The 26,513-nt window shown below is 53.6% G+C and overlaps 2 protein-coding genes across 6 annotated transcripts in view; both read left to right on the top strand.

The window, feature by feature from the left end:
- The window catches only part of RPTOR (regulatory associated protein of MTOR complex 1), a 105,329-nt gene extending 86,719 nt beyond the window's left edge, over positions 1–18,610 (top strand). For 2 of the 4 annotated variants that reach the window (XM_064676218.1, XM_064676215.1), the window contains 7 exons: positions 1,108–1,212; positions 9,381–9,487; positions 11,487–11,614; positions 11,703–11,789; positions 14,368–14,484; positions 14,656–14,785; positions 16,266–16,553. In XM_064676218.1, the coding sequence (XP_064532288.1) occupies positions 1,108–1,212; positions 9,381–9,487; positions 11,487–11,614; positions 11,703–11,789; positions 14,368–14,484; positions 14,656–14,785; positions 16,266–16,334 (743 nt within the window). In that variant the 3' untranslated portion in view covers positions 16,335–16,553. Of the gene's footprint in view, positions 1–1,107; positions 1,213–4,151; positions 4,200–9,380; positions 9,488–11,486; positions 11,615–11,702; positions 11,790–14,367; positions 14,485–14,655; positions 14,786–16,265 lie in introns of all 4 variants that reach the window. The other 2 variants (XM_064676216.1, XM_064676219.1) reach the window with 2 other exon arrangements.
- Positions 18,611–19,990: 1,380 nt separating this feature from the next.
- Positions 19,991–25,645, top strand: CHMP6 (charged multivesicular body protein 6). Of its 2 annotated transcripts, none has more exons than XM_064676214.1 (8): positions 19,991–20,087; positions 20,377–20,486; positions 20,915–21,002; positions 21,191–21,277; positions 21,383–21,448; positions 21,572–21,652; positions 21,786–21,840; positions 23,149–25,645. In XM_064676214.1, the coding sequence occupies exons 1-8, from the start codon at positions 20,025–20,027 to the stop codon at positions 23,199–23,201; spliced, it is 603 nt and encodes a 200-aa protein (XP_064532284.1). In that variant the 5' UTR covers positions 19,991–20,024; the 3' UTR covers positions 23,202–25,645. The 2 variants fall into 2 exon arrangements, with proteins under 2 accessions (XP_064532284.1, XP_064532283.1); XM_064676213.1 differs by having other exon boundaries at positions 19,991–20,133; positions 20,377–20,476; positions 23,149–23,469.
- Positions 25,646–26,513: the final 868 nt, after the last annotated feature.

Here is a 26,513-nt window from a genome sequence, read left to right as displayed (position 1 = left end):
CCTGCCTGCTCTCAGCTGAGGAGGCCATTTCCAGGATCAAACCTGCAGGTTGTTTCTGGCAGTCCTGAAATCTCTTAACTAGGTGCTGGAAAGATTTTCAAAGGACTGACAAGTCAAACACTTGAAGTGTTCCATTCCCAGTCCCAGCTTTATTCGTTACCTCATTCTGAATCTTTACCTATCATTGCAAGAGCAGGGTCACCTCCCCCTGTAGAACACCTGGGCAAAGGGGATTTTAGTTCATTAAAGCTGAAATCGTGCAGCAGCCAAAATTTAAGAACTCAAATTCTGTTCCCTGTGCTGTTTTCAGTGTAGAGCGGGCGAGGCTCAGCTTAAGCACTGAACTTTTCAGGTAGTTCTGAGTTTCTCTCTAGTCCATCTCTCACCTCAGCAGTTCTCCAGAAGACCCCGTTGCATCATGTGGGATTGCATGAAGAGCTCTGCCCCATTCTTTGGTCTGTAAGGCTGTGAGTCAGATCAGCTCCTCTCCCAAGGAACCATTCCAAACCTGTCAGTAGGAGTGTTTTCAACAGCTTCTCCAACTTCCTACTGAACTGTGCAGGTTGGGTGTAATTAAGGGAGCTGGAAGAGGAGCTGAGAGGGCCTTTAGGACGTTTTCCTTTCAATTTATTGATTCTTAGCACAAAAGTTTCACAGATAGGGAGAAAATTGAAAAAATACACAATGTTCTTGAAAGATTTGCTGCTGATGGGCTGGGCTTTGGTTCAGCTGCTTCTGTGGGGCTGTTTTGTGTTGAGTGGGTACTTATGTAGCTCTTGGCACCAATAGCGAGGAGGACAGAGATGAATCCTGGAGAAAATGAATGATTGAGGGAAATGGAGAGACATGTAATGTCAGGTGTTATTCAAGGGAAGGAGAAAAGCTCTTCCAGAACAGTTCCAGTAGAACAAAGCTTTAGGTTTCACAGATGTGTGATTAGAGAGGAAAAACAACTCTAACAAAAATAATTAAGTTCAAGTGACACTCTTGAGTTTTGGAGTCTGTGCGACTGCGGTTTTGCTTCTCTTCTTCCTCATGCACGAGGAATTGTGAGAGCTGCATCAGCAGTGACATTGCTTTGTGTTCTCTCCCCCTGTGCTCCCCAAGATGATGGTGCCATCAGAGTGTGGAAGAACTTTGCAGACCTGGAGAAGAACCCAGAGATGGTGACGGCCTGGCAGGGGCTGTCGGACATGCTGCCAACCACACGAGGTGGGTCCCCACGGAGTCCTCTTGGGGGGAAGGTAAAAACCAGCCTTTGTACAGCTTTGCATGTTGCACCTGTGATCTCCTTCGGCCCAAGCTCCAACTTTGGCACTTGTTCTTTGCTGTTTGTTGTGGGTCAGGAGGTGGCAAAGGAACGTGCAGTCTAAATCTGGGACGTGCAGAAGGGCAGCACAGTGAGACATTGGCCTGCTTGGAATGGTATAAAAGTTGGGTAGAGAAGGGTGTAAAAAGGAATACTGGCATCCAGCCACATGTAGGATGAAGCCAGAAAATCAGTAACCCTGAAGTCAGTTTTAGGGCGTTACAGGAGGTTTTAGGGCATTACAGGAGGTTTTAGGGCATTACAGGAGGTGGACATTCCGTCCATCCGAGACCTTGTCAGGTACTGATGCTCTAATGGCAATTCTCTGTCACTTGAATATTTTTAATCAAGGCTTCAGGTTTTCCTGTGTGTGCTGTAGTTCAATCAGCACTTTGTGGGATTGATGGAGGAACTGCTGGATGAGGCTCCCTGGCCTGTGCTATGCGGGAGGTCAGATGAGATGACCATCATCATTCATCCTGACCTTAAAAGCTGACAATTCTCATTTCTGAGCTGATGTGGTTCATCCCAGGAGCCTGACACAGCTCTTTTAGCTATTCATTGGATTTTCCTGGTGCTGCCTGGGTGAGCTCCTGTCTGTTATGTTTCCCTTAACTGCTCACAGTTTGTCTCAGGGAAGAGGAGCTGTGTTTGAGGTGAGCCCAGGCTCTGCCTCGCTGAGGGACGTGCTCAGAACTGATTAGGAGCTGCTGAAAGTTCAGAGCCCGCTGTGCAGATCGCTGTGGTCCCAACCTGCCCTTTAGAGGTGTCAGCAAGAGCAGGAGGGACACAGTGGGGCTGCCCTGGGAGGGAAAGGCCTGGCTCTGCTTGGGCAGAACAGGTCCAAGATCCATCACGAGATGCCCTTTGCAGTGTCACTCTGTGTTTGTTTGCCAACACCAGCTTTCCTGCACGTTGGTTAATGTTTCCCATCCCTGGATTCAGGATCTTGCATCTTGGTGCTGGGAATTCCCCCAGACTGCCCTGACTGTCAGCTCTCATGATGTTCAGGGAGGGTGGTGACAGCTGCCCACTGAGGTCCCTCAGCCCCATCCCATTTTCCTGCCTTCTTTTCCATGTGCACTTTGCATGATTGTCCCTTACCCTGCCCAGGGTTTACTCCCTGAAAGGATTGTCACCGTCTGACGCTGCAGAACAGGCTCAGAGCTGAGTGAGCTGGAGAGTTGGGTGGTTGCCTTTGCCAGAACAGGAGGGTTTTTGCCTGTTTCTTTCCCTTATGGATTGAAGCAGTCTGGGGCCTGTTTTCTTTGCCTTCCACCTTCGCAGCGGGTTTGGCAGAAGAGAAGGACAGATCCCTTTGTGGAGAGAGAAATAAATGTACCACTTCAAAAGAACTATGTGGAGCAAGTCCCCGTGGAAATGAGACTCTTCACAGTCATCTGGTGCCAAGACCATAGTTGTGGTCCAGCACTGGCTCATAAAACTGAAGATGCATCTTTGAAGCTGCAGAGCTCAGGAGTTTTACAGGAATTTGTTTGCTCCCACTATTGATTTCCTTCCCTCCTCTCCCAGCATTTCCCCTGTGTCATAATGCCACAGTCATCTCTGACTTGCTCTTGAGAACAGCCAGAACATGACTTTCCTGGGCCATTTTCCCACTTCCAGAAGGCAAGAGGAATATGCCTCTCTTGAGCAGCGTAGGAGGAACATAGACCTGATGTGCTCTGGAGCTGTGCTTTCTCAGCAGGAGACTTTGGGAATTCTGGCAGTTTCTCTAGAAAAGAGTGTTTGCAGGCTGGGGAGCAGCACAGGGACCTGTAGCCTGGTGTGAGCGTGTTCTCATACAGCAGCCTGGGGGGTCTCTGTGACAAAGGGAACAAGCCACAGCTCCACAGTCAGAAAGGCCTTGTCCTTGAAAACAGCACAGTTCTGGAATTTGGAAAAATGCAGAAGTGGGGCCAGCTGGTTCATAGTCATCAAACGTTCCTCGTGTGCTCCCTGCAGATCCCTGTGGTGTTTTCCCTCTCCAGCCAGTAAAGGGAACCAGGATATCACTTCTGAAGGACTTGGCCTGGTCCCTTCCTGAGCACCTGGAGCTCCCTGTGCAGGACAGGATGGGGAGGCCCTGGCCCAGGTTGCCCAGAGAAGCTGTGGCTGCCCCATCCCTGGGAGTGTCCAAGGTCAGGTTGGATGGGGCTTGGAGCAACCTGGGCTAGTGGGAGGTGTCCCTGCCCATGGCAGGGGGTGGAACTGGATGGCCTTTAAGGTGTTCCTTCTAACCCAAACCATTCTGGGATTCTATTTCAGGATTCTGTGATTCTCCAGGGTGGCCCCACAATGTCTCACCCCCCATTTGCTACTCTGCTCTCATTGCCTGGGGGTTTCATGGCTGAAACCAGTCTGTGTCTGGGGGTCACTTCCCATTTAGGAGCTCTTCAAACAGAGCACCCATGAGTTGTTGCACTCTCGGGGTGCTGGTTACCTGCCTGCCCACCCAGGTGTGGGCAGAGGAGCCCCGACCTCCCCCAGCAGCAGCCCCGTGCTCTGTGCTCGGATCCGTCTGTCACTTCCCAACCTGCTTGAGAACTGGGACCAGCTGAGGCAGGGGATGCTCTCCTTGTTCCAGCAGAAATGTCAGCTCTGTGCTGCTGTCAGGCAGCCCGAGCCCTCGCTCCACATGACAGGCTGGTGGCTTCCCAGGAATGCTGTGCTGGAACGAGTGCCCGCACTCGGATGGAGGCATGTGCTGCTCTGGGTGCTACTGCTTCTCTTTTGGGATCTTTAATTTGAATTGCTTGTTCTAATCCTTTTCTAAGATTATTTTCGCTCTGGCTGACCGACTCACCCTGAGCACCAACCCCTCATCCCTGTCTCCTCACAGGTCTGGCCCGAAGGGTTTCAATCTATCTTGACAGAAGTAAGCAGGGAGGTGAGTGCTGCTTTCCTGTTCCTGTGCTCAGGTGGGTGGGAGGAGCTCCTTGGCCACCTTTGGGGTGGTTGGTTGGGTTTTTGGTGTGGTTTGAATGACTGCTGGGTCCCTGTGGTTCCTGGGAAGCTTTGCTTCCACCTCTCCCATCCCTTGACTTGTGTCTGTGTCCGTGACAGCTGCGAGGAATGCAGGGAATCCCTGGGCAGGCACAGCCACTGCTGGGAGCAGGGAGTCTTCATGTCAGACTCTCTGAGCTCCCTGCAGCCAGAGGAGGTGTGGGTGGGATGTTCAAGTGTCTCTTTTCCAGGAAGGTATCAAAGCATCCCTGGACAAAAGGGTTTGAGTGACAGGTTCCAAAGGGGAACCACCATAAAACTACTGTGGGTTTATTTATAACACACTTTAGCTGTAAAGATCATGGGAAGAGGAGATGCTGATGGATCTTTCCCAGGAGCCTCAGAGTATGGGACTTTTGGCAAGGATATGCCAAAAAGGAAAGAGGGGAAATTTAGGTTAGATCTGTGGAAGGAATTCTTGGCTGTGAGGGTGGGGAGGCCCTGGCACAGGTTGCCCAGAGAAGCTGTGGTTGCCCTGACCCTGGAAGTGTCCAAGGCAAGGTTGGACAGGGCTGGGAGCAACCTGGGATAGTGGAAGGCTGTGCAGGGTATCTGAAACTCTGGATCCTGACCCCTCTTTTCCCACAGCTGCCAAGGGCTTGGGGGGAACAGATGGTGATGTGTCAGGGTATCCTGGGGGTGTGCACAGCCGAGTGTCCCTGGCTGTTCATGGTGACATCGTCACTTCAGGATGTTCATCAATTATTAATATTTGCTGACTGATAAGAGCTGGCTGTGTCTGCACTGATTAATCACCGAGGCTCTGGTGGCAGGGGGTGATTCAGAGCTCGTTAGCTCCACTTTAGCACATCTCTCTGGCGGGGCAGGAGTTAGCAGAGCTGCTGTGAGTGCCTTGCCCTGCACTTCACTCCCAAATCCACCAGCAAAGGCTAAAATTAGCAGACTTGGCTGCAGGGAATTCCCCACTCGGTGAGCAGGGCATGCAGCAGTTGGAGAGGATTCCGGCCGCTCCGGTTGGATCGATCCCACTGACGCCACCCGACCACAGTCCCGGCACACGGATCGATCCAAGCCTTCTCCAGCATCTTCAGTCCTCCTGGGGACAAATGCAGCACAAGGATTCCTCCCATCCCACTGAAGAACTCTTAAATATGTATGGAAACAGCTCTTTGCCTGACAGCAAAATACATCAGCAATAGTTAGACATTGCCCCATCCCTGGAAGTGTCCCAGGACAGGCTGGACAGGGCTTGGATCAGCTTGGTCTAGTGGAAGGTGTCCCTGCCCATGGCAGGGGGTGGAATTGGATGAGCTTTAAGGTCCCCTCCAACCTAAACCATTCCATGATTTTATGATAAAATATCCTGGGTTTGTCATTATAATACAGAAGATCTGTTCTCATCACTGAGGCTTCCATGAGGAATTTTTACCAGAAGGAAGACTGGGAACAGTCTCTTCATTCTGGCATCACTGGGGGCTGTCTCACAGGTCAGGGATAAACTAAAGAAACACCAGTGGCTTACTGGGCCAGGTCCTGTCAGGCCACTGGGCAGGTCATTCTGGGAATCCCTGGAGTTGGTGTGAGCACGGAGCGAAGTCTGAGCCAGGACATTCAGCACTGGGAAGGCAGCTGAGCTGGCAGGAGTCAGGGGGTGCTGGTGCCTTGCCCTTCAGAAGTAAGAAGTTTGGGAAAAGCACCGTGTTCCTGGTCAGATTATTTTATGGCAATAAGATCACCGGAGGAATTGCAGCTCCAGGGGTTTGTGTTCTTTTAATTGGATTCCCAGCATCCCAGCTCCTGCTGTCCCTCGCTGTGCAGTCCTTGGCAGGAGGAGAGTGACACTTTTTGAGAGGATGTTGTAGAAATTAATGATGAGTGAGGTCATCCAACCCTCCCACTGCTTCCTGGAAATTAAAGCAGGGATGTGCTTTACTGCTCAACCAGGAGGGCCCATGATTAAAAAATGATCAGTCAGAATCCAAGATGCTTTTATATTGTGTTCCATGTGGATATTCCCGATCCCGTGGAAATGCCAAGGACAGGCTGGCCGCGTTCCAGTGACGTTACAAATGAACGCAGACGCTGGGAATGCAGCTGCTTTCACCAGGGTTAGTTATGGAAATTTATCCAGGGAACTGTCCCATCCAGACCAATTGCTCAGAGGGAATCCTGAGGGAACAGCCATGGGAAGTCACACTTTCAGGAAGGGCTGTTGGTGTGTGTAAACTGACGTCATACGGAGCTGCAAGTGCTGGTGTTAAAAGACTCAAAAACAAACAAAAAACAAACCTAAAAACAACAACTCACCACGGACCTTTAAAAATCGTTTTTCCTGAGCTGTGGAATATTTGTTGCTCATTATCTGAGAACATAATACTCCTTAGGGGAAAACAGTGATCCTCACTCCTGATGCATTGCAGCAGTGCAGGGCTGGGACGCCACTTGGGGCAGTTCTTGCGTTCCGGGAGCCCCAGGGTTCCACCCCTGGCCTGTGTCAGGCCGTGTCACAGCCTTGTCCCCGTTATTCCGATTCTGTGAGGAGGTGGGAGTGTGGGATAAGGGCGGGAGGTGAGGCAGAGCCCGGCTGTGGGGTCGCACAGGTGCACAGAGCATCACCTTCCTGCCAGGAGGGGGCTGGGGAGCAGCTCAGGTGCCAAAGCCGTGAGCCAGAACACGGCGGGTGAGCTGCAGGCTCGGTTGTAACATCCTGGAGAAGGACCTCTGTTAATTAAAAAGGAAATGATCGTTAGTATTAAGTCCCACGTTTGCTTCTCGTCCCAAAATACTATGAATTTAGCATGGAAACATGAGCCAATCCTGGATCATTTCTACCAGGAGAACGTTTGCTCGTACATGGAAATAGTTCAGCTATTTCTGTCTCGTTCCACACTGTCAGTGTGTGCTTTGGATGGAACATTTCCTTCCCCCTTACCCACTTCCAAATGACTTAAATGTATGTACAAAGGCTTTTCTTCTCTTCAGACAGCTTGGAGTTCTGGTTCAGCATTCCCAGTCACATCCTGGGCTCCCCTTCTTGGTCAGGGCATGGCTGGGGTGCAGTGGGAGTGTCCCCCTGCACGGAACAGCCCCTGGAGCCGCAGCCAGACGGGGCTTGGTGCTGATCAGACAAAAACACCTTGGCTTCAAACGGGGAACCTAACTGGGAAATTGGGAGTTTAAAGCTGCCTCAGAGCACTTTGCCTGCTGAACTCCATCAGGGATGGTAATGGCCAGATCCATCTCAGCTGCCAGGTTTATCTTGTCACATGGGCCATAAACGAGATGACAAATGCAAACACTTCAGTGATGTTTATCATCTCAATCACTGCCTGCTTGTTTGCCTCAGCTCTCCAGCCCTCCGAGCTGCCAGGCAATCTGAAGGAACAACCCATTTTGCTAAAGATAAAGATCCAAGCTCCCAGCTCAGCCCGGAGTCCCGAATTTCCTGCAGTGAGGTGACGGACTGTCAATAAATGTCAGCAATCTCCTCCGTGGATGCAGCAGGATCAGGAATTGGCCAGCTGTGATGCTCAGGAAGGGCAGATGGGAAAATGTTTTATCTGGATCTGTGCAAAACAGGGTCATTCCATCATCTTTGAGGAAAACTCAGTGTTTATAGGATGTTTCTGTCATTTCCTTTGTGCCCTGTAAAGGTGGTTGTTCTGGTACAAAGTACTTGTGGCCCTTTGGTGACAAAGAGCATGTTGGGGTAGGCTTACATTTCTTGCTGGGGCTGATTCCTGGCAGTAAATGCAGAAAAATTCACATTTGTACCTTCTGGACAAGCAAGCTGTGGAGTGGAGACACGGGAATGGTGCTGAAGGCGAGTGGCTCAGGGCAGGAGCTGCAGTCCTGATGCATTGCAGAGGGTTCTGACTCTGGGCTGTGTGTGGTTATGAAACACTGCTCGGCACCAGAGGCTCGGTTTGGCACAGAGGAGAGGGTGGACAACTGCTCTGGGAGGCAGGAATGCTGCTCTGCAGGGCAGGGATGCTGCTGTGGGAGCCAGGGCTGCTGCTGCCTCTGCCCTGCCCCAGGGGCTGCAAACAGGCACCAAACCTGGAGTTCTTCTCTGCTTCCCTCCTGTGGTGCTCCCGGGATTTCTTGTTTCTGTTTGTAACGGATGAATGGGAGTCTCCCTGGAAATCCCATAGATTTGGGGTTGCTCAACCTTTGCAGCATTAAAAGCAAACAATAATGGGTGTGTGGCTCTGCCTTGAACAGGACATTCCTGAGCTGTGGAGGCAGCACACAGGTACAAAGTGCCTTCCAGTAAAATGTACAAGAATTGTTCCTTGGAGGTTTTCCCCTACCAGAATCAGGGGGTTCATTGCCAATGTTTCCCAGAAAGGAGGTGACCTACACTCACCCTGCTCTGGGAATTCTGTCCCAGCAAGGTTCATGAGCACACACAGTCTGTCTGTAAGCAGGTGTCAGGTGCTTTGAGGATAGAAAATCCCTTGTCATGCTCTTACAAAATGGATGGGATGTTGTTCTGAACTTCACCTGAAGATTGGTCTGTGCCCTCAGAGATGAGGAGCGAAAGCTCTTGTAAAGGATTTTAGGTGTTGTCATTGCAGGGTGTTCCCGTCCTTACCAGTCTGTGCAGCAAACTGGTTTGTGCTCCCACCAGCTGTTAAATTCAATATATTGCAGCTGACTGACTTTGCTGTTCCTTTTTGAGAAACATTTCCCACATCTTTGTGTTGGAACGAGGAATTGTGGTGATCCAGAGGCTCTCAGGTCTTGCTCTGTGAGGTGTCACCAGTTGAGTCTTCAATCATTATTTAATCTGGAGTTCTCATGAGGTGCTGGATAATTTATTGGCCCCTTGGAAGTCCCCAGCAGTGTCCTGGAAGCTGTACTCCCCAGCTGCCAGGACTGGCTGCACTCGGCCTCTCTGAGCACTCAGACGAGGGGACAAAGGCATTTTGGGCTCCAATCCAGGAGCAGCTGATTGGATCCCCTTTGGGGGATGTGTGGATGTGTGTGTGTGATTTTACATTTCCTCTGACACACGAGGTCAGGAGAGCTGATGCTCTGAATGAGTGCAGCTCTGCCCATGCTGATGCTGATTTGCACCCCTGCCTGTGTTCTGTCCTAGGGGCAGGGATGGTGGTCGACTGGGAACAAGAAACTGGGCTCCTGATGACCTCGGGAGATGTGAGGATAATCCGGATCTGGGACACGGATCGGGAAATGAAAGTACAGGTAACACCTGTGTGTTTGTCCCAGGCACCTTTTCCCTCCTGGAGCACATCCCGTGGGTGAGTTATCCCTAAGCAGCTGAGACTCATCTGTGAGGAGCTGCCAGGTCCTGGAGCTCCTGGAGCTGCTGCTGCTCTGCTTCCCTGCCCCAGGGTCATGGTCCAGGATCAGTAAAACCACACATGTACTCAGGGAGTGTCAGGGCTTTCTTAGAAGTTGCTGCTGTTATTCTGGATAGGCAGCAGTGTTTGGGGAGGGTGAGGATCTGGAAGCCAGAGGCAGGCACCAGGATGCAGATTGGGTTTCCTAATTAGCATGTAATTGAAATAGTGTAAATCTTTAAAGGCCCTGGCACAGGTTGCCCAGAGCAGCTGTGGCTGCCCCATCCCTGGAAGTGTCCAGGACTAGGTTGGACAGGGCTTGGAGCAACCTGGGACAGGCAGTGGAATGGGATGAGGTTTAAGGTCCCTTTAAACCCAAACCATTCCACAATTCTGTGATTTGTGAGGAAATTCAGGGGTGAGTTGGGTTGGTGGTGGAGCATTTGGACGTTCTGCTCTTTGCTCCTCTGGGACACACACGGAGCTGGTGATGGAGCAGCACTGCTCCAGTGCTTCCCAGCCAAAGGTGTGTGTCCAGGAAAGCTGGGCCCATGTGGAGAGCACTTCCATACCTGCTCAGTCCACACCTGAGCCAGGACCCGGGGTGTTCACACCTCAAACGAGGCACCACGAGGGCAGGTTCAGTGCCACGTAACTGTGCCATAGAACAGATAAAAGGCACTGCAAGAGTTCGTGCCATTCGTAACCACATGGAAGTTTCTCAGAAATTCCAAGGAGGAGCAGCTGGTCGGTGAGAACGGAGGCACCATGCTGGAATAAAAAGGAAGTCGAGTTTTCAAAGCTTCTCGAAATTAATTACCCTTGGATGAACATTAATTGTGACACTTTGACCCCGCGATGCAGGATAATTAAGCCTCTGTTAATCTTAATTACTTTCGCATATTATTTTTTTCTATGTAAATTAGGGAGCGGCAAAATTCAGGAGGCGAAAATCTTTTAAATTATGATGATTAATGATTGCACTGAAAGTGTCTAAAAACATGTTGTTTCTTTTTTTAATTGGAAAGATTGGGTTGTGTTGAAATTCAAGTGATTGGAACTTCCTGACTCAGTAACTGGGAAAGTGAGAATCAGCACAAAGAGCAGGAATAATCCAGGAGGATAAAGGTGCCTTCCCTCTTTGAAGTACAAAACCCCACACCTCTGGAAGCACTTGGGCTGGAGCTGCAGGAACAAGTGCTTCATTTGCACTTCTGCTGAGTGTTGCTGCTTCAAAGGAGGAGCTGGGGGTGGGCTGGGGCTGGAGCAGCCCCGGGGCTGGTGCCTCTCCCAGCTCAGCCCAGGCTGGAACAGCAGCTCGAAAGGTGAATCTGCACAGAGGCAAAAACAGGATTGAAGTGTGAAATGAGCTCCAACGGGTCCTGCACAGGTTGCCCAGAGAAGCCGTGGCTGCCCCAGCCCTGGAAGTGTCCAAGGCCAGGTTGGAGGGGCTTGGAGCAACCTGGGCTGGTGGAAGGTGTCCCTGCCCAGGGCAGGGGGTTGGAGTGAGATGAGCTTTAAGGTCCCTTCCCACCTTCCACCCACTTGCTCTCTTTTACTTGCTACAGGCAAAAGGATTGCTCGGAATAATCCCTGTGCCTGTTGGGAGGAAACACATTTTCAGTTAAAACTAGTAAAAACAGCTGAGCAGCACTGCAAAAGCAGGCTGGCAATCGTGGAATCATGGAATGGTTTGGGTTAGAAGGGACTTTTAAAGGTCACCTCGTCCAACCCCCTGCCATGGGCAGAAACACCTTCCACTAGCCCTGGTTTCTCCAGGCCCTGTCCAACCTGGCCCTGGACATTGCAGGGTTGGGGCAGGACCTTGGTGTAGGACCTTGAGGGCAGTGAGTGAGGGCAGGCCATGGTCTCAGCGTGGCTGTGGTGTGCTCTCTCCCCAGGACATCCCCACTGGAGCTGACAGCTGTGTCACCAGCCTCTCCTGCGACTCCCACCGCTCGCTCATCGTGGCGGGGCTGGGGGACGGCTCCATCCGCGTGTTCGACAGGAGGATGGCCCTCAGCGAATGGTAATTCCCTCTCCTTCCCAGGCTCCCTGGGATCCTCGTGCTTCCTCCTCCTCTTTGCCCTCCAAACGTGTCTCTCCTTGTTCCCCAGCCGGGTCATGACCTACCGGGAGCACACGGCCTGGGTGGTGAAGGCCTACCTGCAGAAACACCCCGAGGGCAACATCATGAGCGTCAGGTACAGATATTCTACTCTTTGAGCTGGTTTCCCTTGCACACAGTTTGTTTTCCCCTTTAAATTCTGCCTCTGGTATCCCGAGAGCTGAGAGGGTAAAGCTCTTTAGTTTGACGTTTGCGTCAGTAATTAACTCCTGCTCCAAACTCAGTGGGGAGAAGGCAAAAAGGGATGTGGAGCTTTCCTTGGAAGGCTGTTGGTGTGGCTTGGGAGTAAACAAGATGCTGGAATCACCGTCACGAGGCGTGCGAGGGAGGAAGGGAGCGAGGCAGGAGCCGAAGCTGGATATAGAATATGTTGTGGTGGTGGGTCTTTATTGCCAATGTCTCCGTGGGGTCATTTGGGAGAGAACACGAGGAGGAAGGTTGATGTTGCATCTGTCAGGCATATTGCTGGGCAGGATTACTGTGCTGCCTGGCAATTTTCTACACATAAATCCATTTCTGCCGCCTGGTAAATACTGCAGCGAGAGCAGCATATACTGATTTGGCCATTAAAGAACAGCAGAATATAATTTATTGTCACAAAGCCACTGTTTGCACACAAAGAGCCTCTTTTTCTTGATTACAAAATGGAAACAAAGCGTAGTTTTCTGGGATTCAGAACATTCCTGAGGTGGGGGATGGGCCAGCAAAAATGTATGAAGATTTTCAGAAAGGGGATTATGTGATGCAGCTGCCAGATCTGTCGAGCTCCCATATTAGAGTTTTTAATCTTCCTTTCCCTAAGCTCCTCCGGCAGCTCCGGGGGTCAGGTCTGTGTGCCCCGGGGCCGAGGGCTGGCTGTCCCCTCTCCTCAGGGCCCTTCTCAGCCCGGGCTGCTCTCGGGGCTGGAGGGGTGTGAGGAGATGTTGTGCTTCAAACAACAGGTCTGGTCTCCTCCCAGAGCAGCTCAGGTTGTGCCCATGAGCCACCTCACTCCCAGTTCCTCCCAGTTCACTCTCTTCTTCAGTTCCTCCCCATTCCCTCTGCTTCAGCTGACAGCAAGATCCAAGAAAAACAAATGTTAGGACATAGTGGTGTAACTATTCCCTGTGAAACACAAAGGTGTTATTGCTGGTGGAGCAGTTCTCTGAGCCTCAGCAGAACTTTTTCCCTGGCCCAGGAAGGGTTTGGGACACAGGAGTGTAACTCCAGCACTGGTTCCCCAGTGATGTTGTGTTCAGTTGTTGCTTCCTGTTGCCTGTTATTGTCCAACTGGGATGTGTTTCCTGTGTCATCCCTCCCCACAGAGCTTCACTTCCATGCTGAAGCTCTTCCACAGTCTCCCTATACATTCAGAACCATTTTAAAGTCCTGTAAAGGTCCAAAGCTTTACATGAAGTCACTCTATATTTGATCTCTCAAACACTATTTCCATCTAGTCTTTAGGATGTAAATCAAGTTTAATTTCTCTTAAATTTAATTATGGGACAGCTGGAGTTGCAGCTTCTTACAATGCTCTAAGTAATGCTGTGGAACAGCCTTTTGGTCAGCATTAGTTATTCCAGAGGTAGGGAAACTGAAGGCAATATTCTGATTAATGCTTCCATTGTTCTCAGCTCCACTGGGTGATTCACATTTGTGTGGCCATCAGCGATTTGGGAAAAATAACTCTTTAAAGTTGTGGTGCCAGAGGCCTCACAGATGCTGCTGGCAGAACAGGATCAGATCATCTGGGATTTAAATGCCATGGGAGACTTTTCTGTTTGTCTTTCTGTGCCCCAGCTGACCAGTGTCTTGGCCTCATCCCTGAAGTGTCCAAGGCCAGGTTGGACAGGGTTTGGAGCAACCTGGGATAGTGGAAGGTGTCCCTGACTGTGGCAGGGGGTGGGAATGAGATGGGCTTTAAATTCCCTCCCAACCCACCCCATTGCATGATTCCATGATTACAAGGAGCTCAGAACAGATGCACTGAAGCAAAGTCTCCAGTCCTTGGCTCCAGGGCTGTCAGAGGGATGTGGCCTCTTGGCATCTCACAGACAGGATTCTCAGGGTGGATTTCAGAGATCCTTAACAAACAGGAGTCATTTGTGTTTGAAAGGCGCTTCATCTACAAGCACAATACCTTGTCACTGCTGCTGCTGCTTCCTCCCCTCTTCCCTGACAAAACCATCCCTGGGATGACACCTGGCCTGAGCATCCACAGGATCTGTTAGACCTGGTCACCTTTGACTGGTGTGGCTGTGTCCAGACACTTGGAGTAATGGATGGCACCAGCACATCCCATCTGCTCAGAGCTCTCTAATGCAATTTCCTGCTGTGCCAAGCAGCAGGAATTGGGGGCTGATGTGGAGCTGGGTCTATTGGGTGTGACAGACACGCTGGGTGATGAGCTGTGAGCGATGGAGGCAGTGAGGGATCACTCCTGAGGGCAGAGCAGGGCTGTTTGCTCAGCACTGAACGTGCTGTGGACGGGACCACATGTGAGTGACACTGGTGGGAACTCGGCCACGCTGAGGGGGAAGGCAAGGGCACAGTTCTGCTCTGTCCTCATTTCCCACTGAGGCAGTCAGCTCACAGACAGCCCTGCAGCTCCATGTCCTGGGCTTTGGGATCTGCCTGGGGCACAGCCTGACCTTGAGGAACTCCTGTGTTGGCAGCGTCAACGGGGACGTGCGGTTCTTCGACCCCCGCATGCCCGAGTCCATGAAGGTCCTGCAGATCGTCAAGGGGCTCACGGCCCTCGACATCCACCCCCAGGCCAACCTCTTCGCCTGGTAAGTCCTGGGGCCCTGGAGGGGACGATTTGCCCCCACAGACATCATTCCTGGGTCCTTGTGTGTTCCAGAACTCTCTGCACGCTGGTGTGACACACAGCTCTGCCAGGCAGCAGTGTTGTCCCTAGCCAGCATTCCCAGTGACTCCATGTTCTCTCCATTCCCTTCCAGTGGCTCCATGAATCAGTTCACTGCTATCTACAACGGGAACGGGGAGCTGATCAACAACATCAAATACTACGACGGGTTTATGGGACAGAGAGTCGGAGCCATCAGCTGCCTGGCCTTCCACCCTCACTGGGTCTGTGTCCCCTGCCTGGCTTTGGGGTTGGCATGTCTTAGTGTCCGTGTGGGAGGGCTCACACTTCCAAATTTTGTGTGCTTCTCTATTCCCTGCCTGGGCTCTGCAGAGGGGTCTCACCCTGGGTCTCTGGGGCTGCTCTCCCTCTGTTTTACGTAAAGCTGATGCTGTGCAGGAAAAAACTGCACGTCAGGAAAATGGGAGAACTGCAGAAATTGAAGGCATAAGCTGATAAAGGCTGGAATGAATCAGAACAAAAGGAAATTTGGAATATGTCACAGCAGTTAGAGAATCTGGTTGCTGCTCAAGTAGGAGGCAGGTCCCATCTGCGTGGTGGACTTTGCTCACCCAGGGATGAGAAGAAACAAAGGAGATGGAAAACCTGAGAGAACAACGTGAATGGATGGGAAAACAGGAAGGAGTTAAAACAGTTATTTTAGAAACCTGCAGATCAGCACACAAATATTTAATATGTAATAGAAGAGCGGTGGGAAGGATCAAGGGCCTGGAGAAGGGGAGGGAGGAGCTGTGTGACCCTGTGAGGGTTTGGCGTGAGCAGGAGGGGGAAGGTGGTTTTCCTGCCTGAGGGATGTGTGTTTGACATCCTGAAGGTAGAGGGGTAAAGGAAGGCTCATCTCAGTTCTGAAAAGCCTCTCTGTAGGAAGCCAAGAGCGATTTTGCTGCCCTGCAGTTGGGGATGGAGGAAGAAGTGGGGAAAATCACCTAAAATGGGTTTGCCAAATAAGCAAAGCAAAGCCCTGTCCAGCCCAGGGCTCCCGGCCGGGCCTGTCCCATCCCTCACTGCAGGAAATGCTCCCTTTCAGCCCAGGCACCTCCTAACGAGCAGATTTGCAGCCATTTAGAGAAATTATGTTGGCAGTTGGCAGCTAATAGTCCCCATAATTTTTCCCTGTGGCTGAAATGGGCCTGTAGCTGGCTGGGAGTGTGGGTGCTGCAGGAATGCGTCAGAGCAGACGCACTCAGAGCCGGAGCAGCCGCGTGTCCCTGCTGGAATGTCACCCTTACCTGCCCCTGTCACTGCTCCACACCTGGACCTTTGGGGAGGCAGTCACAGGAGGGGCTGAGGGAGCTGAGGGGGCTCAGTCTGGAGCAAAGGAGGCTCAGGGGGGACCTTCTGGCTCTGCAACCCCCTGACTGGAGGGGGGAGCCGGGGGGGGGGGGGTCGGGCTCTGCTCCAGGGAACAAGGGACAGGAGGAGAGGGAACAGCCTCAAGGGGATGTTCAGGTTGGACATCAGGAGGAATTTCCTCATGGAAAGGGTGGTCAGGCCTTGGCAGGGGCTGCCCAGGGAGGTTTGGAGTGCCCAGCCCTGGAGGTGTCCAAAGGAAGGCCTGGCCGCGGCACTCAGTGCTCTGGGCTGGGGGACAAGGTGGGCATCGGGCACAGGGTGGGCTCCATGGGCTGGGAGGGCTTTTCCAACCTGACTGCTGCCGTGACTGTGCGTGTGCTCTGCCCACAGCCCCACCTGGCCGTCGGGAGCAATGACTACTACATCTCGGTGTACTCGGTGGAGAAGCGGATCAGATAACGGCGAGCGAGGGTCGGGGCAGGGCCTCCTGTACATAGTGAAATCATCGACTTGAATGTTTCGTGTTGGCTGCTGCTGCACCCCATAACTTGAACATTTGTTTTTCTGACTTAGCTACTGATGGGTTTGACAAGGGGAAGAGACAATCTCCTTTTTTTGTTTTTGTTTTGTTTCGTTTTCCAGCTATATCCTCTAAAAGCTACAGAAAAGGAACATTTATTTTTGTTTCCAGTGGTTGGCTTCTCTGTCAGAAACACAGCTCCTGAGCTTGGAAGGACTTGGATGAGGCAACACCCTTGAGAAGGGTCTTGTTTTAGTCTTTGTTCCTTGTTTTGCTGGAGCGTAGGTTGCTTCAAGGACTAAGTCAGGACTCACCTACAGCTCCATGGGACCCTCCCGCTGCTGCCAACCCTGTGCCAAACAGAATTCCTGGGACAGGGCAGCGAGACCCGAGCTGTCTGTCTGCATGGGATGTACCTGCTCCTGCACTGCTGAGCGGGGCAAGGGAGGCAGGGAAGTGACTCCTCTGCATGAACCTCCTCCTCCCTCCCTGCAGCGTCCTCTCCACTGGAAGCAAGGACAGAAGGTGACCTGGTGGCCCAGGGAGGCAGGAATCCTGGGAGAAGGGGCTCAAGGAGATGAGAAGAGCAGGGCAGGATGCCCCACACTGTAAGGCTGCACATGAGGAAGAAGAGGGAAGGAAGAGAACGAAGATCTCCAACGTCCCACCAAGCCTGGAGCAAGTCACTTGTGTCACCACATTCCACCCAAGCCCACAGTGCTGGTGGGGAGTCTGGGACACTTTGGCACTGTCCCTCCTGCTGCCACTGTCCTTCTGCCCACGAGAACTCCACAGACACGTCTGGTCCCCTGGGAGCTCTGCCCGGGCAGCGAGGGGGCCCCAGGGCCAGTCCATGAGCAGGTGGTCACTGAGGTGGTGGTGAGGGTCTGGACACTGCACACACTGTGTGGCCATGGCTGTGGCTTGTCTGTCCCTGGAACTGGGCATGGAACCACCTGGGCTGAGCACGAGAGAATCACTAAGGAGGGGGAAGACAGCAGGTCACCTGCTTTGAGCAAAGCACCTTTGTCACAGCTATCCAGGGAGAGCCTGCTCCGTCTTCCGCACCTTCCATGTCTCAGTAATGAATGTTTTTGTCCCCTGGGATCCGTGCAGGGTCTGAAAATGGGTGTGGGAAGGGGGAGGCCAAGCCAAAGGACAGGATTCCTTCCAGAGGTGGGATGTACCTGGCTGAGAGCAGAACTTGCTCTGTGCAAAACTGACTGTGGCAACCTACGAGGTCCAGAAATTCCCAGTTTTTCTTCCAGCCAGTCTCATGGGATCTGCAGACTCTCAGCAAACAGCCAGCCATGGTGAAGGAAACACTGGTGAGGGAAGGGGTGAGAAACCTTCTGTCCCTGTGCTGACGGTGACTTCACCTCTGCCACACCCCCTGTGGTGTGTCTGACCCGTCACTGCTGCTGCTGCCCCACGTCTCGTCTCGTGTTCCTGCATGTGCTGAGGCACCTGGGCCAGGGCCGGGGAGGTGGCCTGGTGGCCATCCCAAGGTGCCACACACACGTCAGGACTCAGGCTTGGGAGAGGGTCCTCAAACCACGGCCGGGCGCCGGGGCCTCACCGAGCGCCATCCCCCGCGTCAGGGAGGCCAAGGGCCACGTCACAGGATGATGAATCAAAGGCTTTAAACTTAAAAACTACCTAAAAATCCACTTTTCAGTTACCCAAAGTTAATTATGGTCTAACAGAGCTGTGCCTCTTCCCGACCCGCTCCCGCGCTGCTCCGGCGCGGCCCCGGCGGGGTCCCCTCCACGGGAGAGCCAGAGTTTGGGATCACACGTAACCCATTAACATTCACAGCTTAAAAAAACAATAGATTTTTAACTTATATCAGTGTATTTGTTGAAAGACCAGGAAACACCTGGCGAAAGGGGAAGGTGCGTGGTGGGAGCCGCTGCTCCTGCCAGGCTCTGGTGCAGCCCCACATCCAGGACGTGGGATCTTAAGGAACTTGGGCTGTTGAGCTTTCTCCTGAGGGTGTGTGGGCTGTGCTTCCACAGGTCTGATGCAGAGATTCAATCATGGAGTTTAACCAAGGATCTGGAGAGTGTCCTACCTTAAAAGTTCACTTATCTCTATTTATTTTATAAAAATAAGATTTAAAAAAAAAATATATAAAAACCCCCACACGATTGTAATGTGAGAGTAAAACAATTACAGACAAATAAATGGTTAATAAAAAATAAATGCAGAAACATTTCCTGGTGTGAGGACCCTTTCCTGGGGCAGGAGGGGGGCCAGGGGCAGCTGTGGCCCAGGAAGGAGCTGCCTTGGATTTGGGGTGCTGGGCTCCAGGTGGTTTCCCCATGGAAGAGGCCAGTTACAGGGGGAGGTGTTGGGAGACAGGCACTTGTCCCAGCCCAGGAGCAGCAGGAACAGGGTGATCCCACCATGCAGCTCTGCAGAGCCCAAATCCAGCTCTGGAGTGCTGGCTGCAGCCCCGAGAAATGAACTGGATTGGATGGATTGGATATGAGGGAAAATTCCTTCCCTGAAAGCCCTGGCACAGCTGCCCAGGGCAGGGGTGGAGTGACCATTCCTGGAGGGATTTAAGTGCAGTGTGGATGTGGCACTTGGGACATGGGTTAGTGGTGGCCTTGGCGGTGCTGGGGGATCAGTTGGACGTGATGGTCTCAGAGGGCTTTTCCAACCTGAACAATTCCATGATTCTGTGAAAGAATTCAGTGTTGCCCCTGTAGCCCCCGGCCCCTCCAGCACCCCATTCCCTATCCCTGCTATTCTGTATGTTCCACATCTCCTATAGATCCCCCATCACCTATATCCCCCCATTCCCTATATTCCTGTCCCCCGTAGTCCCCTCTTCCCTATACCCCCAATCTCCTATAGCCCCCATTCCCTTTATTTCCGTGCCCTATATCATTCATTCCCTATAACCTCATCCCCTATAGCCCCGCCATTCCCCATGCCCCCTTTCCCTATATCCCCATTCCCCCTATCCCCATTCCCCATATCCCCACTTCCCATATCCCCTTTCCAGTATACCCGTTCCCTATATCCTATATCCCATATTCCATTCCCGGTATCCCCATTCCCTATATCCCATATCCCATTCCCGGTATCCCCATTCCCTATATCCCATATCCCATTCCCGGTATCCCCATATCCCATATCCCATTCCCGGTATCCCCACTCCCTATATCCCATATCCCATTCCCGGTATCCCCATTCCCTATATCCCATATCCCATTCCCGGTATCCCCGTTCCCTATATCCCATTCCCGGTATCCCCATTCCCTATATCCCATATCCCATTCCCGGTATCCCCATTCCCTATATCCCATATCCCATTCCCGGTATCCCCATTCCCCATATCCCATATCCCATTCCCGGTATCCCCATTCCCTATATCCCATATCCCATATCCCCATTCCCCATATCCCATATCCCATTCCCGGTATCCCCATTCCCTATATCCCATATCCCATATCCCCATTCCCCATATCCCATATCCCATTCCCGGTATCCCCGTTCCCGCCCGTTCCCACAGCGCCCCCCAGCGCCGCCGCTGCCGCCGCTGCGCGTTGTGCGGGGCCGGGCCCCTCGCGGCCGCCGTCGGGGGCGGGCCGGGCCGGGCCGGGGCTGGAGCGGCCATGGGGAACCTGTTCGGGCGGAAACGGCGGAGCCGCGTCACGGAGCAGGACCGGGCCGTGCTGGTGAGAGAGGGGATAACCGGGAACGGGGCGGGACCGGGCCGTGCTGGTGCTGTGCCGGTCGCGGTCCCCTCCCCGTGGCGTTTGCCGGGTCTCCGCGGCCATGGAGGAGGCGAGGCCGGGGCTGAGCCACCCCCGGTGCTGGTGCCGCCGGGGAGAGCCCGGGTGGGAGGGCGGCGGGGCCGGCGCTGGTTCGGGGGCTGCTGGAACCGCCAGGGCTCGAGCTGTGACCCGTGTCCGTCCCTCTGTCCGTCCCTCTGTCCGTCCCCTTGTCCGCCCCTCTCCTCTGCAGCAACTGAAGCAGCAGCGGGACAAGCTGCGGCAGTACCAGAAGAGGCTGAGCCTGGGCCTGGAGCGGGAGCGGGCGCTGGCCCGGCAGCTGCTCAAGGATGGCAAGAAAGAGTGAGGGGGGAAGGGTCACCGGGGGGGCGAGGGCCGGGGGAGCGTCAGTGCCGAGTGCAGGGTGTCCCTGGGAAGGAAACCTCGCTGGAGTCAGAATCGTGGATTGGTTTTGGGTTGGAAGGGACCTTAAAGCTCATCTAGTGCCACCCCCTGCCATGGGCAGGGACACCTTCCACCAGCCCAGGTTGCTCCAAGCCCCGTCCAACCTGGCCTTGGACACTTCCAGGGATGGGGCAGCCACCACCACCCTCCCAGCCAAGAATTTCTCCCTGGCACACAGTTTGCTCATCCTTGCTCTTCACGGGAGCAGCCCAGTTACATTGCACGTGGCTTAAGTTGCACAGAACAAATGTGGGTTTTTGTTGGGGTTCTTTTGGCCTTTATTTGGTTTCAGCTGTGCTGAGTTTTCCTCCCTCTGCGTCCCCCAGGAAAGCCATGCTGCTGCTGAAGAAGAAACGATACCAGGAGCAACTCCTGGATAAAACAGAGAACCAGATCAGCAACCTGGAGCGGATGGTGAGTGAGAGCCAGTCGCTGGGGGGGCCTTGATCTGTGCTCCTGGGTGGGCACCACTGTCCCCAAGTGCCACATCCACACGGCTGCTAAATTCCCCCAGGAATGGGGACTCCCCCCTGCCCTGAGCAGCCTGTGCCAGTGCCTGGCCAAAGTGTGGCAGGGTCTTCCCTTTCTCCTTTCCATTCCAGGTCCAGGACATTGAATTCACCCAGATTGAAATGAAGGTCATTGAGGGCCTGAAAATAGGCAACGAGTGTCTGAACAAAATGCACCAGGTACGTGTGGCTGGGGCAGCTCAGCACCTTTGCCCAAGAGGGGCTTGGCTGGAGCTGCCTCCCTGCAGGCCTCACCCACACCTGGACTTTGGCTCTTCCCTTCAGGTGATGTCCATAGAAGAAGTAGAAAGAATAATAGGAGAAACCCAGGATGCTGTGGAGTACCAGAGGGTATGTATGGCTGTTGGGAGCAGGCTCTGCCTGCTCTGCACAGTTCCTTGGATGTGCACTCTGTTCCCAGCCCTATTTAAGAGCCATCAGAGTGAGAATTAACTCTTTCCCTCTCTCCCACAGCAAATAGACGAGCTCCTGGCTGGCAGCCTGACCGAGGAGGATGAAGATGCCATTCTAGAAGAGTTAAATACTATCACTCAGGTAGGACTGATGTTCTTGGGATTAAAATCCACACTTTCAGGAAGTTGGTTGTAATAGGAGATACAGTGAGATACAGGAGGTGCTGTGACCACTGCCAGATCTGTGTCACATGTTGTCTTTCACGTCCTTGCAGGAACAGTTGGAGCTTCCAGAAGTTCCTTCGGAGCCGCTCCCAGAGAAGATCCCAGGTACGCTCTCTCTGCAGCTTTGGCTTCCACGCAGTAGTCTGGGACCCTCTCCCAGTGTAAGTGTTGTCCCAGAAAATGGGAAGGAGTCCCAGCTCCCTGGTGTGAGCCCTGTTCAGTGGGCTGTGCCAGCTGCCCCCTCGTCGTGTGGCAGATCCAGCTGAGCCCTCACCCGAGAGGACCCGAGGCTCTGCTCTCTGTTCCGTCGGCATCTGGTCATTCCCTCCAGGAGTTTCCTCCTTCCTCTGTACCTGCTCTGAGGCAACCACCTGCCTTGAGACACCTTGTTGCATTGTGAAGCTCCATGAGGAATTCCTGCCCTGCTTGTCCCAGGCAAGACTCTCCCACAGCACTCAGACTGGTGCCCTGCACGTCGTCACAAACAGGGACAGTTATTTTGTGGATATTGGATTCTCCCTGCACAACACGGGATCTCATGGAGGCTTCTGAGGACTTGTAGCTCTTCTCACCTCGTGTCACAGGGGTTGGAACCAGCTGGGTGAGGATCACTGGAGTCCCTCAGCTCCAGGACTGTTGGAGCACGAGCTGCACACAGCTGATGGTACAGGAGTGTCTGCTCCTGAATGGTGCAATGGGAATTCAGCTGGGAAGTGGGAGAGAGCCCGTGAAGGAGGTGACCAGGTGGGCACTGGTGGCCCTGCCTGGTGAGGAAGGAGCTCACACAGGTGTCTGTCCATGCTGAGATGCTGAAAACTCAAACTGGTGAAGACTCTTGTCCTGGGGCAGCAGAACCCCGAGCCATGGCTCACAGAAGCTGGACCTCCCTGCTTGTGCAAACAGGAGCTGGAAGAAGCCATTTCCTCCATGTGGAATCTGCCCAGGAGCAGTCTGGGATGTGGGGAATGGGGCTGGTTTCTTTGGTGCTTGTTTACTCGTAAACAGGGCTCAGATGTCATCACTGTGTGCTGGCAGCAGCAGGAGCCAAGCAAAACACAGCCTGGCCCTGTGGCTGCAGCTGTCTGAGCCTCGTGGTGCCAGATCTGAGGGATCAGGGGAAGAGCTGGACTTACCCCTGCACTCCAAAAAAGGCTCCTGCCCTGGATCTGTGTCATTGGGCTGGTGGCTCACTGGGTTGGGTGTGTTCTGAAACTGTTTGAATTTGTCAGGTGCTGTGAGAAAGGGCCATACTGGGAACGTGGGACTACTTATAACCAACTTCTCTTATTTCAGGTGCTGTGCAAGCATTTGCTGCTCTGCAGGACGGATTCCGAGCCCTGGATCCTCCTCAGGAGATGGCTGCAGGGTATTTACAGTCTCTGTTTCTGTAACAAGTTTCTTTTCCTTCCACAGAAGCGTCACCCGTCAAGAACAGGCCAAAGCCAGAGCTGGTGGCAGCGTCTTAACTCCCAGAGCTGGGGATTCCCCCACGAAACTTTCACCGAGGACAGTTTGCCCTCCCAGCGTGTGCTGGGAACAGGCGATGCCTTGGCAGCGTCCCAGCTGTGCTGGGTGGATTGTGGAGCGGGATTCCCTGCGCAGGGCGGGGACCCCGGCTGATTATCGCTCTTGTATCAAGATTATTTTCTAGTGCTTTCTTTTTTTGTAACTTAAATTCTAAACTCACTCAGCTGCGCTGTCTCGGGATTAAACAGCAACTCTAAAACCTCCAAAGCCAAATTTTTCTCTGTAGGTTGGATTTTGGTGGCAAATCTGCCTTTGCTCTGACTGAAATCCCAGGAAATCCCACCCTCGGAGCGATGGTGTTTGTGCTGGGCTTGGCTGGGCGAGCACAAGCCCTCCAGACCACCCTGTTGTCTCTGTCCCTCTCTGTCCCTTCACTTTTCCTCTCCTGATTCTGTCTGTGGATGGGCTGCCGTGTCCCTTGGCCTGCTGTAGGTCGGGCTGAGCTCCTGCAGGCAGCGACACGTCGTGCTACGGGCTGGAAATGGTTCTGTCTTGTGTAAAACCAGCTTGAGGGTGTTTAATTTGGGCCAAGTTCAGCCTGTTTGCTTGGCTCTGCACTTGCTGGCAGCGGTTCTGGTCGGGGAAAGGCCTGATCTCATGTGAGGTGAAGAGCTGGCCTTGGTCACGGTTCAGATCCTGCTCTGGGAGCCCCGCGGTGCTGAGTGAGACTGGGCTGGCAGAAATCTCTTGAAATGCAGCAAGGAGCCTTCTGCCTGTGTTGAGAGCCAGGATTCCTCCCTCATTGGCTCTGCTCCGTCGTCGGGAGTTCACCTTTGTGACATTGGGATGGACTGGGATGGACTGGGATGGACTCTGCTCCTGCTGGCAGCTCCTGGGGGACAATTCCTCACGGGCTTGGAGACGGGAATGTCAGGCTGGGACGAACAGGAGGCTCGTGCTGTACCAGACACGAGGCCTGAAGCTTCATAGATCAACACAACAAAGACTCTGCTCCAGGAGCAGCTCGAGGGAGCCCCGTCCCCTCCAGCCGACCCTGCGGAGGACACTCGGAGCCCGGTGTGCAGTGGGGTGACACCAGGTCACACGGATGATGAAGGGTCTGGAACACTGCCTGGCCAGGTGGTGGGCAGATTTAGCTGCTCTTGGAAGCAAGCTCACCTGCCAGCTTGCAGATGCTCTTCAGGACACTGCAGATCCTTATTTATTACATTCTTGAAACCGCAACCCTTAATCTGCATTTCTGTGACAGCAGAAGAAGGACCAGAGGGTCCTTGGAGACTTTTGGAGATTGTCATTGGGTTGTGGGATCTGGTGCTAGACAACAAGTGATCCCAGAGACTCTGCTGCTCCCCTGTGGTGCTGGGCCAGCAGCAGCTCTGGGCTGAGTCATGTTCTCCGTGTCCTTTCCGTTATGTTCCAAAGACTGGCCAGCGCATCCTCGTCCTCCTTGTGTCCTCAATGCAGTGAGTACCTTGGAGCCACCCTGTTTCCAATCCCACTGCTCTCTCCTGATTAATGTTCCCTAATAAACCCAGGCCCAGAGCCCTGGGCTTGTGTTTACCAACAGTGCAGCGTTGGCAAACCCCCCACTGTCTGCGGAGCTGGGGGGGTTTGGGTGACCCCAGAGCATGTGCTGTCACCCCAGCCAGTGCTGGAACGGCCAGACCCTGCTCCCAGCTCTTCCAGGGAGAGGTTGTGTCCTGCTCTGCTCCCGGTGGTTTATTTTCTCTGCTCAGTCCTGGCTGTGCTGCAACGCAGCCTGTTCCCACCAGAGAGAGCCTTGGATTCACCAGCGCGGTGCTGGCGGAGCATTTCTGGGCAGCGTTTTCCCTTCAAGGCTCCTGCAGCCCGTTGCCAGCCTGACATCGAGTTGTTTAACATGACCCTAATGAATTTGTATTCATAGGAATGAGAGCTGGGCTTTCCCAGGAAGATCTCGAGGGGATCTGGCCTGAGAGCACAGCTCTCGCTGCCGGCGCTTTGGGAAAACCCTGTTCCATGGGATTGGCATTGCCACAGGTGAGGGGGGAGAGGGACAAGGAGGGAGGAGGACTGCAGTGCCTCTGCTCCAGTTTGCTTTCTCATGAACGTCCTGGCAGCAGGAGAGATGTGAGCCAGCCATCCCCAGGGGAGCTGCAGTGAGGCTGGGCCAGGTCCCAGTGGCTGCTCCTGGGTGGAAGCAGGTGCAGAGAGGGAGCAGGGCTGGTGCTGAAGGGGTTAATGCAGCTCCTTCCATTCCTTAATACAGTGAAGAGGCCATTTACTGATCTAAGGAAAGTTTGGAGCAGATTGGCTACAGCTTCCTCTGCTAATCCCTGCCCCAAACAGCTTGTGCTGGGTCTGGTTGGGAGGAAGAGCTGGGAGTGGGCTGTGACCTCTGTGCTGTGCTGTGACAATAAACTGGTTCTAATGGTTTCACCAACTCTTGTTCCAGCCTCATGTTTTCACAGTGAATGTTTTGGATGAGCAGGAGTTGCTTTCCTCCACCCTCACCTCCTCGCTCCCTGCTCCTGGGAGAGATGTGGGCAGGAATTTCAGAGCAGGCTCCGTGTGTAACAAGAACAATCCTGTTTGCCTGGATGGCCCAGGGAGGCTCGGGTGGCACCGGCAGCTCTGTGACAGTCCTGGCACAGCCCCGAGCCAGGTACAGGTGAGCTGGAGGGATTTTTGAGAGCCTCTGCCTTATCAGGGCCACAGGACAGCACAGCTCAGCCCTGGAGGTGCAGGATGAGACCCCCCCCAGGCTGTGCCTGAGCCGCCGGCTGGTGCTTGGACACCAGCTGGTCCCTCCTTGCTCTGGATTTGCGTGTCCCTTGCTGATGGAATCACCAGGATTCCTCCGGCCCCCTCCTGCCTGCACCAGCCGGACCCTCAGCAGCAGCTCAACCCCCGTCCTGTCCTGCTGGGGGAGGTGCTGGGGGTTCCACATCCCTGGGAAAGCAGCTGTGCCGTGTTTGCCGTGTTTAATCACCGCTGCCTGTACCCGCTCGGCTGTGGCAGGGGGTGGGAGCACAGAGCTCGTCCAGCTGTGTTTGAGTTGGCCAGATGTTGAGTTAGAGGAGTGTGGAGGCAGCACTGCTTGTTGTTAATTAAACCCTGGAGAATATGAACAAACCTCACGCTGCTTCCTCAGCCATCCCCCGCAGTGCCTGGAGCCCTCCCTGGAGCCCCCAGCCCTGGCACGGCCCTGCTCCTTCTCCAGAGGCACCACTGGACAAACCCCCCATCCCACCTGCCCATACAGGCACGGCCCCTGTGGCAGTGACAGGGAATTTCAGTCCCGTGGCATT

This window comes from Pseudopipra pipra, chromosome 19 (assembly GCF_036250125.1).
Source record: "Pseudopipra pipra isolate bDixPip1 chromosome 19, bDixPip1.hap1, whole genome shotgun sequence".
Classification (NCBI taxonomy): domain Eukaryota; kingdom Metazoa; phylum Chordata; class Aves; order Passeriformes; family Pipridae; genus Pseudopipra; species Pseudopipra pipra.
This window is presented reverse-complemented; position numbering and strand designations above follow the sequence as displayed.